General features: G+C 39.1%; 1 protein-coding gene across 5 annotated transcripts in view; it reads left to right on the top strand.

Moving 5' to 3' along the window:
* The window catches only part of mef2ca (myocyte enhancer factor 2ca), a 35828-nt gene continuing 18853 nt past the window's right edge, over positions 1 to 16975 (top strand). Inside the window, exons 1-5 of one of the 5 annotated variants that reach the window (XM_005449453.4) lie at positions 1 to 223; positions 4135 to 4245; positions 4496 to 4617; positions 14210 to 14378; positions 16336 to 16539. In XM_005449453.4, coding sequence (XP_005449510.1) covers positions 14325 to 14378; positions 16336 to 16539 — 258 coding nt within the window. In that variant the 5' untranslated portion in view covers positions 1 to 223; positions 4135 to 4245; positions 4496 to 4617; positions 14210 to 14324. Of the gene's footprint in view, positions 224 to 4134; positions 4246 to 4495; positions 4618 to 13479; positions 13601 to 13638; positions 13909 to 14209; positions 14379 to 16335; positions 16540 to 16975 lie in introns of those variants that run through there. The other 4 variants (XM_019360762.2, XM_005449452.4, XM_005449455.4 and 1 more) reach the window with 4 other exon arrangements.

A 16975-nucleotide genomic window follows, 5' to 3' on the forward strand; every position in this document is an offset into this window, starting at 1 on the left:
CTGCTCAGTGCAGAGAAAGAGCTCAGATCCAAACACTGCCCAGTTCTGGGTACCCCTTCTTCTAAGCCAGCTGGTCTGGCTTAAAATCTCTTCTTGTATTTGAGTTCTGTTTTTTCTTTTATAAAAAGAATCCTTTCTTGTTTGATACAAGGGATTGACTGAGCAAACCCACAGCTGGAGCTGCTGGGGAACCTTCCAGGTGAAGACTGAACCAAAGGCACTGGTGAGTTAGCGAGAGAAATATGCCTGTTAGTAATGGACAAATGGAAGGACTGAATTAAACTGGAACACTTGTTTAGAAGGTGATAAAACGTTGTTATTACACGGGAAACAAATATTAACTTTGAAGACAATAAGTAAAGTTGAGGTGGAAGTGGTAGACTTTTGACCACTTGGTGGCAGCAGAAACAAGCCGTAAACATGCAAAATACAAATATCCATGAGATATGAAGCAACACTGACACTGATCTTAAGTCACTTTCTTCTTTATGTCTTTTTTTGTTGTTGATGTCTATCCACTCCTGAAAAAAAAATGCTTTAGTTGCTAAATGACCCACTTTTTTAAAAGTATCTAATTCTAATATTAAAGCACAAAATGGTCTGTTTCAAATAATTATCTAATGAAAATAAACTATTATAGGAATTGTGTATGTATTTTCACAGGTATTTTCATGTTAAGGTAGTAGACATGCTAATTTTTCTTATTTTATATACTATTTCCTTTTTAATTATTACTAGAGCAATGTTTTATAAATTCAATTTTTGTATATGTGGAAAATATTTATTTTGATTGTAATGACCACTGCAAGCGTTTCATCTGACAATCACTTAACAGTTTTTTAATACATAATTTTATGTTAAATTATGTCATGAAATCTTTTTTATTAAGTTATCGACTCGACCATACATTTCACAGTTAATAACATAAGCTCCTCAGTGCTCTCTGGTGGACAAAAATATAGAAAAAAGGCCTCATTGTGGGATTTTTGCTTTGTCTTATCTTTACTAGACACTTGTGCTGACATACAGTATATATAGATGAGCTCTATTAAACCAAACCAATGATCATTCTCATTGTGTTTGTCATTCAAGTGAGGCTCATTTGATTCAGTGTTAATACAAAAATACTGATTAGCACAGCTTTAAATATTGCTCTTTGTTCAGGATGTTTGATGGGCTGGGGTTCAATGCTGTTGTGTTTACTGCTCACGGAGTGAATTGCACAGTGTGTTTTTGAACTGTATCTGCTTTTGTATGTGCTTGTTATATAGATCAGTAATGTGTGAACTGTATATATTGTTATTTAAATTAACTTTTCCAACAAAAAATTCCAAATAAGTGAAAGTTGCTGAAATTTAAGTACTGACATACATTTAAAAACTCACTTCAATGAAGTCAAAATAAAGATACTTAAAAGAAAAGTTTTGCAGATAATACTGAACACAAAAGAATAATAGTATAAAAAGTGTTAAGGAGAAATTAAAGATGAGTAATATTATTTATTTTATTTAATGTACTTATTTATTTATGTGTATATATAGCACCAAATCACAACAACACTCACCTCAAAGCGCTTTATATTGCAAGGTAAAGACCCTACAATAATTTGAATCTTTTACTAACACCATGGTGTGTGTACATACACACACACACACACACACACACATGCACACACACTACCAGTCAAAAGTTTTAGAACACCTAATTTTTTCCAGTTTTTTAAGTTAAATTGGGCAACATGTGATTTCTTCTTCTATAATGTCCTCCTCTCCTTTCAAATCTCAAATTTGTTCACAGTATGAGCTGGATACATTAATGCATACATGCATAATAAATCATCTGTCAATCAAACTTTATTCATATAGTGCCTTGCACACAGGTTTTAAGGCTCTACAGCTGACTGAAAAACTAATAATAAGACAAGTAGATAAGTATAAGAAATTGGGAGTAATGCACAAGAGAAATAAAGTTATATAAATGAAAATTGTGGAATGATGTGCTGTGGTTAACAGCTAATATACAGACCAATGACAGGCAGACGAAAGTGTCACTAAAGCTGTTTATGCTGCCTGTCAGATAAAACAGGAAAGCTGATGACAATTACAGGAGATAAAGCCATCACTCTGTAATGTATCTGTTTATGGTGAAATACAACTAAACCAAGTAGATGAAGCCATGTGTCTTTGGGTTCATTCAAACAAGTTATGTAGTATTGTTTGTGACCAGCTGTTTTCATAAAAAAATAAAAATGATCTTATAATTATATGTGATATTGTACATGCTGCATAAGAGTTACAACATTTTTAACACTTTTGACTTTTTAAAAATTATACACTGTACAGGAACAGCTACCTAGTGATATGTACAAAGCAAACATAACCAGCATATGTCACATATGTCAGCATATGATGACATTAAATTGTTGCCATAAGGAATAAAGATCTAAAAATATAACAGATAAAATATTTATATTTTATTATATTATATATTTATATATTATATATATTATATATTTATTATATCTTCTGTACTTTTATGGAAATAATATAGACTTAATTTCTGAAAAGTCTTTCACTTACTTTCTCCATACATTGTCTGGCCTAAAAAAAAACAACAAACATTATGAAAAGGGGAATACACAAATTTCCACAAAGGGATTTCCCAGTAAAATGTTTGGACTTGTCATCCTGTCAGCATTTTTGAGGGGACCTATTTGATGCAAAGCTACTTCAGTAGTCTCTACTAGAGTAGCTTTGTATCATAGTTCAACAGAATCCTTATTAAAGTTGCAGGGCGTTGGTGGAGCTTAGGTTCATGACTGAAGCCATCAGTTTTAGCTTGAGCTTCTGTTTTAAACAACTTTCTTCTGATTGGCTGCACCTCATAAACAAAAGACTTGAACAGTATGTGGACCGTGAGTCTGTGCTCTTGAGGAGACCATATTAGAGATATACACTCTGCATGGCATCATATAGATCCAAGAGTAGAAAAAAACTGTGTAAAGATGTGTGTTTAATGCACCCTGAAGTGTTGGCTTTTTACTCAGTGATACTTACCTTGAGTTCAAGTGTTAAATATAAGCATTCACCAATAGAACAGGACATAGATGACAGAAGATAAAGTCCCTTTGAAGTAAAGACACTTAAATGTTAAGTTCACACTATGAGCAGCAAAGGCTACATTCTTACCGACTTGCTGTTATTGTGCTTGCCAACGTCATCTGTGGACTTGTGTGTTAGTGTGCCAACACGGCTTATGTTTCATCACAACTGCAACACTGAAAAATTATAGTCGAGGTCAGCTTTGTAGCTGTCAAACATACATTCATAGCTTCCACAGAAAATGAGTGTGAACACGTAAAAAACTCTTGAGAAATGAATAAATTATGACAGAAAGTGAAGAAAACAAAAACAGAAACTATCACCTAAAAGTGAAGCCTAATTAACAGGTGTAAATTATATTATGTCTTTGACAGTTCAAATTCTTAACTTAGTTGCCTTGATGCATGCTCAATCATCCAGGCAAGGAAATCCCCAAAGGTTGATTCTGTTCATCTTGACGTAGCATTTTCAGTGGGAGAAATGTTTTATCACTCACTGACTTCTTCATTCTTATCTGACTGCAGGTTTCCCCAACATTATAAACAGTCCATTTACATAATGACTGAAACTAGCACCACTGACGATCAATGGGCTGTGAGGCCAATTTCCTGATCATTAGTATGTAAATTATCATGACCACTAATCAACAACCACTCATCATGAGTACCATTTACAGAGAATTGGTGCACTTTTCAGTAGTTTCCACTAAGAGACAGTAGTGAGCCTGAACAAGAGTAAACAGTGTGTTCCCATGTTTGTAGACCTGTTGAAAGTATGAATTCAAATGGAAATAATTAAGAAACAATTACAAACTGTGTCTCGTCAATCTAGATTGTGTAACTAGAATCTAGCTACGGATTTATTTATTTTTTTAACCAATATATCTCGTTGTTTTCCCTCGCAAGTTTCGTTTATTTTATTTTTGTGTTTCTGCCTCTGTGTGTGTGTGTGTGTGTGTGTGTGTGTGTGTGTGTGTGTGTATATGTATGTGTTTGTGTGTGCCCGCGTGACGATGCCGCCTCCTGACGTCCAGGTGCTCGTTGACAGTCAGAAGCGCGTGCTCTAGGAGGAGACTCACCGATGGAGTGAACCGCTGGACGGAAGGAAGTCACAAATAATTAGACATGCGGGAGTGAGCGTGGAGGTAAGCTGCTTCACCTCACGGTACCTCTGCGCTTTGTGTGTGTGTGCGCGCGATGCTGGCTTGACGCGGCATTTGACAAATAAACAAGAGGAAGCAAACAGCAGCGGGTTATCCTTTTCTGTCTGCACATCGGATTCCACAGTCAGAGGAGGCTCGCCGGTTTCCGGACAACTTGTATTCCGGTGTCGGCTCCCTGCTAACTTAATTTAATTGTCTTTCTTTTGTTCGGCTTGGTCGTACTATCGCGTAGTTCAGAGTCCGGATCGGTAGTCGACTTGCCCTCCGGTTCAGGCTGGTGGAGTCACTCGGGACCTTTCCTGTACCGTCGCCGCTCCGCCTCAGGAATGTTTCCGTTGTGCTGCAGCAGCGCAGGTAAGACAGCTGGAGTGAGTGCTTGGAGAAAGTTTGCAGCTGATGGAAACCACTGTACTTATTCATCTGCCTGCTTATCGAGGTGCTTATCTGGACGGGATGAATTCCTGATGAGGCAGGTTTGTTGTAAGTGACCAATATTAAAGGCTGAAGCTGTGTAACCCAGAAACTGACCAGCTGTAGCCAATATCACAAGAATCTTGATAAATAAATAATAGTTGAAGTTATATTTTAAGCCAAAATGTCTCTGGTACTGTATCTTCTCAGGTGATTTCGTTCACCAGTTCAGGACCTAAAGTTGTTGTGTAAAAAAATAATAATAATATCAGTGTATAATCACTGAAAACTTTTTAAAATAATAATATTTAAATTTGGAAAGCAGGCGTATATATATTTCTTTCTTTTCTTTTTTCTTTTTTTTTTGCTCATAGCAACTTTTAGAATTACATTGGTCAGATTATAGGAGACAAAACTTAAGTTTACATCATGCATCCAGGAGGCATGTACAGAGGTGGTCACAGGGTGTCCCCCACAGTGAGAGTTTTTGTTACTTAAATTCTACTAGAAACACTGTCAAACCTAAATGAAGATGTGGTCCCAGCCAGTAATATACATTTATAATAGGGCACATAGCCGTACACGAGCCTGATGTTTTCCCCATTATATCTATGTAGTATTCTGAAATTCAGAATCAAAATACTTTATTAATCCCTGAGGAAATGATGTGGTCAGAGTTGCTCTAAGACAGTAAGAACAGTAACTGACTAAACTAAATTAAATAATACGAAGTGTTGAAATATATACACTACCGGTCAAAAGTTTTAGAACACCCCATTTTTTTCAGTTATTTATTGCAGTTCAAGTTGTTCAAGTCCAATGAATAGCTTGAAATGGTACCGCCATTGGTCTACTGAAGACTGGAAGAAGGTATAATGGACTGATGAATCAAAATTTCAAATCTTTAGTTCATCACACAGCATCTTTGTATGCCATCCAGTAGGCAAAAGCATGGTTCTACAGTCTGTGGCATCAACTGTCAAACATGGAGGAGTAATTGTGATGGTCTCGGGCCAGCAAAACCCCATCAAGCTGGTTTGGGATGAACTGGACAGAAGAGTGAAAGCAAAGCAACCTACAAGTGCCACACATTTATGGGACCTTCTGCAACAGATATGGTCCCATAAATATTTGATTTCCATTGTAGAAAGAAAGCCACGGGTGTATTCAGCTGTTATATCTGCCAAAAGTGGCTACTTTAAAGAGTCAAAAGTTTAGAATACATTTTGGTCTATAAATGTATTCCATGATTTCTTTTTTAACTCCAATTGCTTATTTGTACTATGCTTTCATTTCAGAGTGCAATGAGCCATTAACTGCATCATTTTCAATAAAAAGCTGGAAAAATGAGGTGTTCTAAAACTTTTGAGCAATTTTGAGAAACGCTGTCAGCCAGGTAAAGTTTAGTAACTTCTAAAACCAACCAAGTTACTGTTTCACTTTTCATTTTAATTCCATTTTTAGCATAAACTTTTATTCACCCCATCTGACATAAAGAATGTTTCTGTGTTAAAGAGACGAGGTGATGGGGTTAAAAATGTTAAAAAAGAATCTGAAAGATTTTAAGCCATATGTCTTTCCTGATGCAAACCTAAAGAGATTTGTGTCTTCCAACAACCGAAAGAACTGGGGATCTTTTGCTTGTTAGGTGAATGTGTAAACCACTACACTAAGGAGCCACTAATTGGCCCAAAAGAGTAAATAGTACTTTATTAAATAAAATGTTAGAATTTTGTGTTGTGTGTTTCTGAAACAGACATTTACTTGCACTCCAGTTCATCATACCTTTGCACAGATAAATGTTAAACCCTTTAAAGATGCTGCAAATGTCTGTATGATGTCATTCCCTTATGCTGAGCATGTGTTTTAGTGTCTGTGCCACAAAGTGACTCATCTGCTGCTTATAGAGGGATGTCCCTAACCAAACCACATGTATTAGATCAGGTTACACATGTCTATATCTGGAGCCTTAAAAGGAACTTTAATCAGTAGTTTAGCCTTGCATACTTATTTGTTGGTAAAAGTTTATGAGAGACTTTGAACTTTGCTATCATATTGCTCTGCCTCGTATCAGGCACCCAAACATAACCAATATGCTTTTTGCACTTTTGAAGCATTGCACAGCTCTCCGACAACACACCAGCTGTTAGCCTGCTGTGTGCAGTACTCATGAGGTTGCTTTCCTCCCAAAGTTCAAATTTGCCAATAGTAAAAGTCTTCCAACATTTTTTTAATGTCCACTTCCACAGTAGGTGGAAAATTGAACAAAGTATTGTACAGAGGTATCAAAACGCCTGAGGTCTGAAATTATTTCTTAATGCCACCGCTGGACAGGACAGCCTGGATGTTTAAGTGTGCAATAGTAGTTCCCTTATCAGTGTTTCTGTGAGACAGGGCTGGGTGGAGCCAGGTGGTGTATGGAAAGTAGGCTTTCAAAATAAAATGCCCTGGACATTTCTCAGCATTTTTTCTGTTTATTAGGAGTAGGTCCTCTAAGAGTCATGAGACATCCATTTCTTCTGTAGCTCCATGTGTTTTTGTCAAAGTGCAAACACAAAACAGCTAAACTTGATTGTAGGTTTTTTAAAGTGTGAGCTTAGAAATGCTGTAAAAAAAAAAAACATTAAAGTAACATTTTTATCTTTTGGGGGGTTAAACATTCTCTCTGAATTTGCATTTATATCCTGGTTCTTCCAGGATAAATCCCCCAGAAAAATCTAGAACTTCAATTAAGATTAAAATCCAGCAGGGAGAAATCACGTGAGAGTTCATTAAATGGGTTCCTGTGCTCCAAAAATGTCTTTTGAGTGCACACCATTTTAAAAAAACTACTGCGTGCTGTGTGTTACTGAGATATTTAATGATTGTCACATGGCTACACAACCATAAATACTTGTTGATCTTTGCACCACCATTGTAATGTGTTATCACTGGGTCTGTCAACTTAGCAACAGTATATTTGTACTAAATCAGTTAAGTTGCCAGTGTTATCTTCTACAATAACTTTCAGACAATATCGCCTCATAATAAAAATCATAAAAGTTTCTTAACAAGCAGCGTCTCGATAAGCTGGGTAAACTGATGCTCTATTTGGAGTTGTGTTCACTGTCTTTTAGCTCTTTTTTTGGTCATCACCTTTACAGGAAATCAACCTGTTAGGAACAATTTAGAAGAGGTCTAAGCAATTGTTTCTCTCTACCTTGAGGAGTGTTGCTAGCAGGAGCGAGTCCACACATTCAGAACCAGTTCTGGAACTGGAACTCATCAGGTGTAACTTGCTCCTGTTGCTGATGTCTGGTGGTTCTTGTGAACTGGGATGCCTGGAATGGAGTCAGATTTCCGGCATGATTTACTGCTGTCCTATGCCTCACTGTGTCCACCAGCTAGTCATTAAGTCTGCCTGCTGTTTGTTGTGTCTGTAGTGTAGCTTAAATGGAGTTTGTTTGCTGCGAAAACCCTGAGAAAACTGTTTGCAGTCAAGAAATATCGGAGAATTCCCATCTGGACCCGAGATTAAATATTTTCTATGTTTACAGCTAATTTCAAGCTTTGTGGCTTGTAGCGGAAAATCACATTTTGTGACTTTTGTTGATACCCATTTAGTAAAACATGGACAAATCCAGAGAACTGCAGTACCTGTTACTGAGAGAAGACTGATCACAGCAGGTGGTATTAGCAGAAATAACACTCATGCAGTCTTCTCAGATGACACATGTGATTCATTGCATGTTGATTCCAGCAGCCTTAGTACTGCTCACTCTATAGCAACTGTCAGCTGCTGCTTTTCAAATGATTCACTTCCAGGTTGATCTAAAAACACTCAACATTAGACTCACTGAAGGCAGTGATCACATGGGACCATTCAGAGTTGACCATCCACATCCTGTCTCTGTCAGACCCCTCACACCTGCAGTCTCCACCCACCCCCACCCTCTCTGGCTCTATGTCTCTATATAGAGACATGCGGTGTCCTGCCAAGAAATACAAGGGCATTGCCACATGTCAGCCATTAGCCATTCCTCCGTGTGATATGTAGCAAGACACACGCACACAGAAAAAGTGTACAGCGCATAGGCAATCACATACACACAGCCACACTCTGTCTGTGAGGGTTGGTGTGTAGGAAAATAATTGCCGAGGGAGCAGCTGAGGGCTGCGTGAGACGGCTGATTTTCATCTTTTCCTTTGTTTAACAGTTGTTCCTCTGTCTGCGAAACAGAAACCAGCCGTATTGTTGTTCAGGGTAAAAAGTTCATTCTTGTATTTTTGGAATCCTGTTTTAAAACGAGTCTAAAAATACCTGGGAGGTTCGTGCATGTGGGCGTGTGGAGGGTGAGCTGGGTGTAGATTTGCCGTCATCCAAGAAAAGATCAAACTCTGCGTTAAATCACTGGCAGACAAGTGCCCAAATACTGATTTTTATTGTTTTACGCAATCTTCCTTCACCAGCTTACATCTCCATTTGGCCTAAAATTCCCTACAATATGCTGACTGTGCTCGCCTGTGAGGCCCTAAATTTAAACCATGTTGTTCCTTGTAATGTCCTAAAATGAGGAAGGCTCACAGGCAGCATGACTCACACACTAGATATTCATGTAATGCTCTTTAGTCGGCATGCTGCTGCTTGCTGTGGATGATTTTGATACTGTAAAATAACTACTTAATTTTGGTCATTTGTTGTGGCAATACCAACAACAATTATGGGGCTTCAGCTGTCAGTTTGTTTTTGTCACAACAAAAAAAAGTAGACAATAATGGGGACGAGGTAAAGAAAATTACACAGTGTAAGTTTTTCCTCTATTGTATAAGTGAGAACTGAGGCGGAGAAATTTGTTTGTTTCTCTGTCTACAAAGGAAGAAGCCTTTTCTGTGTGGCTGTAGCTCGTGAGGTAGAAATGGTCATCTACTAATCGGAAAGTTGGTGGCTTGATCCCTGGCTGCTTCAGTCTGCATGCCTGACTTGGGCAAGATACTAACCCCAAGTTGCTCTCAGATGCATGCATTGGAGTGTGACTGTGTGTGTTAGATAGGAAAAAGGGCTTGTATGAATGGGTGAATGAGGTATGCTGTATAAAGCGCTTTGAGTGCTCCTTGAGAGCAGAAAATTTGTACAGTATATAAGAATCAGTCAATTTACCATGAAAAAAAGTTAAACTCTATTTAAGAGTGAACCCCATGAGATCAGGTGATACCTTATGATCAAACACTGGGTGAGGGCAAAGTCCCTTTTAACAGGAAGACCTCTGGCAGAGTATGGCTGAGGGAGTGGCGGCCATCTGCTGCAAACACAAAGCACTGAAAATTGTCTTCTTACTCTTTTTTCTTACTTTTATAACTCAGGCACACAGTATGAACCACTGAGGGGTTTTGAAGCACATGACGAGTGCAGAAGTGTTGTGATCAACATGAACAAACCACTAAAGCCAGCACTGCAGTTTCAGCTTTAATCATTTAAAGTAATGCTGCCTTTCTCTCCTGTTGCCAACAGCCTTATTTTATACAAAATCTTTTACTGAATTCTCAGTAGTCACATTGAGCGGTTGGTTGCTGTTTTATGTATTATTTATGTGTTATTTGTGACATCGCAGACTGATTCAGCTCACACATGTGAACTAACAAATTATACAAGAGTGTTTTGGTAGTAATTATTATTTGGAAGGATCTTCTCAGGGTGCAGTCACTCTTTGTTATTTTAGATTGTGTAACATGAAAACAAGTAGATATGTGAACACCAGAGCTGAAATGAGACGGAATTTTCATCGGTAATTAAGGTTCAGAACCTTCTGTTTTTATTTTTAGATTGGGTAAGCTGAAAAATAGTCACCACTACAGTGTCCAGTGACATACTCACCTCTCACCCCTGGGGCAGTCTATCTTTCAAGCTTGGTTTCTCTACCAGAGGCCTGGGAGGGTCCTGTGCAGCATTTTAGCTGTTGCTAGAACTGTGCTCTTCTGGACAGAGCTCTTGGATGTTGTTCCTAGGATCTGCTGGAGCGACTCACCTAGCTTGGGAGTCACTGCACCTAGCTCTCCGATTACCACTGGGACCACTGTTACCTTCGCCCTCCACATCTTCTTGAGCTCTTCTCTGAGCCCTTGGTACTTCTTCAGCTTCAAATGTTCCTTGTTCCTGATATTGCTGTCATTTGGTATCGCTACGTCTATCACTACGGCCATCTTCCTCTGCTTGTCTACCACTACTATATTCGGTTGGTTAGCCACCACCATTTTGTCTGTTTGTATCTGGAAATCCCACGGGATCTTAGCTCAGTCATTTTCAACCACCCTAGATGGGATGTTCCATTTTGACCTCGTAACTTCCAGGCCATACTCGACATACTCGTTACTAAACATGCACTAAACCGGCCTTCCCTCCGCTTAGCATACAGCCTCAGGGTGCTGGACTTGGGGTGAAACCCTCCATGTATGGTCAGGAGCTTCCTTCTCTTGATGTCAGTGGCTTCTATCTCCTACTTTGACCTGCTTATTATTCCAGCAGGGTACCTGATCACAGGCAGGTCGTAGGTGTTGATAGCCCGAATCTTGTTCTTATGGTTCTGCTCTCTTCTCAGTACTTGCCTGACCCTCTGCGGGTACTTAGTGGTTGCAGCTTTCCTAGCGGCCTCTTCATGCTTCCCATTTGCCTGTGGGATCCCCAGGTACTTGTAGCTGTCCTCTATGGTAGCAATGAATTGATGTCTTGTTCACTGTTGGTAGCACAGCTTGGCAAACCTTTGTAGATCCCGGACTTGATGGTGACTTGTGCTATGGGCTTGAAGTTGGCTGACTGCTCGGTCTACCAGTAGCTGGTGTTTCGCTCCTCTGGTATTCTTGCCAATTCCTTTCTGTGCCCCGCCATGTGCCTTTTCATCTTAGCTGCTATAATCCCCTAAAGGAGCTTCCATGTGGTACTGAGGCAGGTTATTGGCCGGTAGTTGGATGGGATATTTATATATGTGTGTATGTATATGTATATTTGGGCCACTTTAGTTCCATGGTAGCCTTCATACCTTTTAAATAATGATGATGATGGTTATTAAGAGATGAGGCAAAAGAAGAAGTACACTGTGCAACAAAGTCATTCTAGCTTTTGTTCAGAGAGCACACACCTTCATCATCGCTTACATCGGCATGAATTCTTATTTTATTGTTCGTTTCATCCTGTGTGCCCAAAGGCTGACACCACCTTAACAGTCACACCTCTTCTGTCCTCGCAGTGCTGCGATGACGATGATGGCAGAGAAGCTGCCAAGAGAACCTGCCGTGTGTTTGTTTGTGGGCGTCTGTTCCTGCATGTGTGAACATCCCGTTAATTCAGCGTGCTCTTAAGCGCCACCTCAGGAGTGTGACACAGGTCACACGGCATGTGCATTCTCTCTTACTCTCACACACACACATACACATACACATACACATACACACACACACACACACACACACACACACACACACACGCACACACTGCATTAACTGGTACTCTTGCTTTTATATTAAACATAAATTTTCTATATCCCGTGATTAGCTCACATCCTGTTTCATGCTCTGTGCAACACAAGTTATTAACAAACCCTTTGCTTAGATTCATGCTGCTAATAAAAACTGTCACATTCTGACCAAGAGGACAGGAGGCTCATTTCTCTTAAATGTGAGCTTTAGTAACACGACACCACATACTGCTCACTGTGATTCTTCTCACACACTCACTGCATGGTCAAAAGTATTGGATCCCTCTTTGAGTTCAGGTGTTTTCAGTTGATTTGCGACAGGTGTCTAAAGTCAAGCACCTATCCATGCAGTCTGTCTTTACACATATTTGTGAAAGAACAGGTCATTTTAAAGTCTGTGCCTTTTTCCAGAGAATTAGATCTTTGCATGGGTCATTTAAAAAAAAAATAAAGCCCCCTTTCAGCTGCATTAGAGGCACTGGTACGTAACTTGCATTACATTTTGTGCAATTACAGAAACAATCACAAAAAGTCGGAAGATGCTTTTGCTCACTGTTAGCTTAAGATGATTTTCAGGAAATTAATTGGATTAATATTGTATTTTAACAACAAAAACATCTTGTGGTTATTTGGAAGAAATGACATATGATGATGTCCTGTACCTGATTTTTGTGTTAACATTAGTCACAAGATAAGCCAGTAAAAATGCATGTGCAGGGAAAAGAAAACTGCCTTAGATATTATAGCGTTGAGCTTGAAGTAGGCAGGAGAGTATGGTTTTGTATGTGTAGAGTTTGCAGTGTCCGCTGTGTGGGTTTTCTCTGATGTCCCACCACTGAAAACCTGCTACATTAATGTTTTATATATCGACGCTGCACACTCTAAACATCACCAGTTTCACTTCCTTATGTCCTTTGTTTTTTCTTACCGGAATAATGGCTAGATTCCTTCTTGCAACTAACTCCTCGTGGTAACAGTGGGTACCCTCAGAGGGTAGCTCCTCATGTTGCCAAAGCAAGTCCAGTTGTACAGAAATCACTTACTGGATCTGTGACCGCAGTCAGCTTTTGCCTGATCAGTTTGTGGTCTTAGTTGATAGTTTCAAGTCTGACCAAATACAACATGGTGTTCATTTTGTAAATTATGGTCCTAGTTGGAGTCCTTTTGAACTAGTTGCTGCTATTTGAGTGTGGGTTGTTTCTCATTCAGTTCTGTCCTTTGCTCATCAAGATTTTGAAGGCTAGATTAAAGACGGTACAAAAAAACACAAATTATTGAATAACTGTTAGTTATGTAAGTTCTACTTGTGTTATCACTCTTTCAAATTGTAATTTTCATCAGTGAATTGTCCTTTTTTAAGCTCTGCTTAGGACTGATTTTCAAAGACACCAGTCTGAGGGTAAAGACCGTAGTTGGAGTTGGGTCGTGGTGTTTCCCGCTCTCTTGTCCGACTCAGCTCCACCCAAAGAGGAAGTTTTCTGGTGAGCGGTTGAGATGTACCTAATTCCAGTCTGCGACTGTGGTTTTTCAAACGTAGATATTTTTTTTATATACCGTATGACAGAGCCAGACTCCTCCGTCTTTATCATTTGCATTCTGACATGCCCAGTTGTTTCACTTCCTCCTGAGTGTACAGTAAACCCCTTGAGGAAGCTGGGTTTATGGGTGTGTCTGGGGGATACAACAGCGGTGACATGCAAACAGACAATGTGCTGCCTGTCCACGCATGCATGGCAGTTAAACTGTGCACTGTAGCATGAGAGGATACCCACTCACAATTCATTTTTTGGTAATTATTTCAATTATGCATGTATGTGTTCATACATGTTCCTGTTGGAGTCTCTTTTGGTTCATTGGGAGTGGGTTGAAATGTAGAAAACCACACAGACACACACATTTCTTTGTGTGTGTGTGTGTTTGTGTGTGTGTGTGTGTGTTTGTGTGTGTGTGTGTGAAATCACATTTGTAAAACAAAAACAGTTCTGAGTTTTGATCATCAACACGACTTACAGACAGTGAATTTTGTAGGTCCAATATAAGTATATATAAGTTTTGTTAATCTCGATTTGTTTATTGCTGTTTTTCTGCAGGAACCACACAACAGTTCGAAAGTGAGAAGTGAAAAAGCGTGAGGACTTGGAAGTAAATCGAAGGAACCTGAAAATACGACAGTTTTGAAAAAGAAGAAAAGTCAACGATAAAAAGATGGGGCGAAAGAAGATCCAGATAGCACGGATTATGGATGAACGGAACAGACATGTAAGTCATGTGAGACTCTGACAAGCACTTATTTCACAGTGTGCTTCCAGTTTATTATTTTAATCACTGAGATATGAAAGAACAGAATCTTATGAGGTACACTTTCGCAAGTTTAAATTCAATTCAATTAACCACTCCAGCCTCCATGCTGCCTTGTTGCAGGTAAAGGATAAACTAAGGAGCTGCACCGGGCCAAGTATAAGCTGAAGAAGGATTATTTGAATTGAATTGAGCTGGAAATGAGTATAAATCATGTCCTTTAAAGTACTTAAAGAGGTTTTTTTTTATATTTAGCAAACAGTTTTTCTGGCTCAGCCTCTGACTGAACTAAGGACTCATCTTCTTCCTGTGATTCCCCCTCAGTCTTTCCCCTGTTTATTCTCATCACAGTGTATTTATAGAACAAGTTCATTAAGGGTACATTTTTAGCTCCACTTGAAAACTTCACAACTCGAACTGAAGTGTTTCCATGTCAGTTTCCAAAGTTCCTGTGCATTGTTTAAAATAAAAAATAACCACAAAGGAAAAGCTGCTGCACTTAAGTAAAAATCAAAAATGAAAGGATAGGATCAAATCAAATAAAAAGATCATACAGCAGAAAGAGGAATTATACAAATTGATGGCCTCATTAAGAAAGGAGCTTCTGTGACATGCAATGAAACATTTAATCATGATTACTCTGAGCAAGAACCCTGTGCAGAGGGATGTCTGTGTTTAGGTGAACACATGAAACGCTGCTGTATATACACATTCACGCTCTGTTTCTTTCACCTGCTTTCACTTAAGTACAACACAAACCAAGAACACTTAATACAGACAAGCTAGCAAAGCCATGTCTTGTGACGCCCACAAACACGACTGTGTGATTGTGTGTGAGAATCATTTCAAAATGTGCCAGCACCATCTAGCTCATGGCAAAATAACAACTGGGTTATAACGACTGATTGTAAATAGGTGCATTGACACGCACACACAGGCGCAAACACACACACATATCTTTTCTGGGGGAGTGGTTCCTTTCTTCCTGTTATGACAGGAAATGCAGGCACATGTGCTTCCTGACCCCCCTGACAGGGCAGAACTGACCTCCCAAGTCCTTCCCTCGTCTGTACCAAGGTATACCAGTGCCTCTTTGTGTGTAGGCTTGTGCTGTGAACACAGTAAAAGTATGTCTATTTGGTCATTTTGATGACAATTATTCATACTGAAAAAATAACATTTCCTTTTTTTATGTCAGTGGCTCAGTTTATGATGGCTGACATGTGTGGAAAATAGCAGCAAGCACCAGCGATTGCTGACCTGACACACTTGTACTCCTTGTAGTGCAAATGCAAGCTGGTTTGCAACCCACCTCCACCCAAGCTACCAAGTTGTTGAGATCATCTAGTTGTCCTGATATTTATTTATTTATTTTTTACTTTTCTATGCTTTATTCCTGTCTTCTCTGTCCCTCTCTGACTCTGATTTTAACCATATTTTCAGCATCAAATCATTGGAACGTACATTTATCAGCACTGTGTGAAAGGCAATAACGTTACTTATCATAAACATTTGGCCTTCACTTGTCTATCCTGTTGACCGAGCAAGATTATTGGTAGCTGTTATGTGTTTTTGAAGATAATGTAAAAGAATTTGTTGTAATACCTTTGACAGTAACCTAGCCACAGAAACCTGTAATTGTTTTTTTCTGTTATTCTATTATTCTTTTCTGTTATTCTGTTAATTCTGTTATTTTGTCAGGGCCACAGCAGTTTACAACTGTTCAAAACCTTTATGGCTTTCCAAAATTGATGAAGATTATTCTGTTGCATACCTAAATCTTGTATTTGCATGTTTCCATACTTATCCATATATATGACCATATAAGTTCTATATAATATGTAATAGGGTTACAGTTGGCAAAATGGTAGATGGACTAGACATTTCACGGTTCTCCTTTTACCTTCCTTTCTTCCAGGTGACTTTCACTAAGCGTAAATTTGGCCTAATGAAGAAAGCTTATGAGCTCAGTGTGTTGTGCGACTGTGAGATTGCCCTGATCATCTTCAACAGCACCAACAAGCTGTTTCAGTATGCCAGCACAGACATGGACAAAGTTCTGCTGAAATACACCGAATACAATGAGCCACACGAGAGCAGGACCAACTCTGACATTGTGGATGTAAGTAAAAAACACACATACACACACAATGAACATGTATTAGCTGTTGACTTCGGTCTTTTCAGTTTCCTGATTGATCGAAAAGAATTCTGAGAAACCATCCATTAATCTTTTTTTATACTATTCTTACTTATACTATTTGATGTGGACACCCTGCCACATCAAGACCACTTTCTCCCAGCTTGCTGCCCCTCATAATTGGAGATAAAGTATCAGAATTTCAGGAGCGGGACCACGCCTCCAAACATGCTCCTTCTGGTTCTCATCTATTTATGTTCCCCAGTTCTACAAGCTGTTTGTTCTCGTTTACGTGCCCCACCCTCCCTCCCCCTTTCAGTTTTTTAACTTCTTCACTTTTATTTAGTACGTGGGGAGCTTCCAGGCCTGGGAGCCACAGCCAGTCCCCTTCGAGGCTTTCCCCAAAACGCAGCTCAAT

This window comes from Oreochromis niloticus, linkage group LG7 (genome assembly GCF_001858045.2).
Source record: "Oreochromis niloticus isolate F11D_XX linkage group LG7, O_niloticus_UMD_NMBU, whole genome shotgun sequence".
NCBI lineage: Eukaryota > Metazoa > Chordata > Actinopteri > Cichliformes > Cichlidae > Oreochromis > Oreochromis niloticus.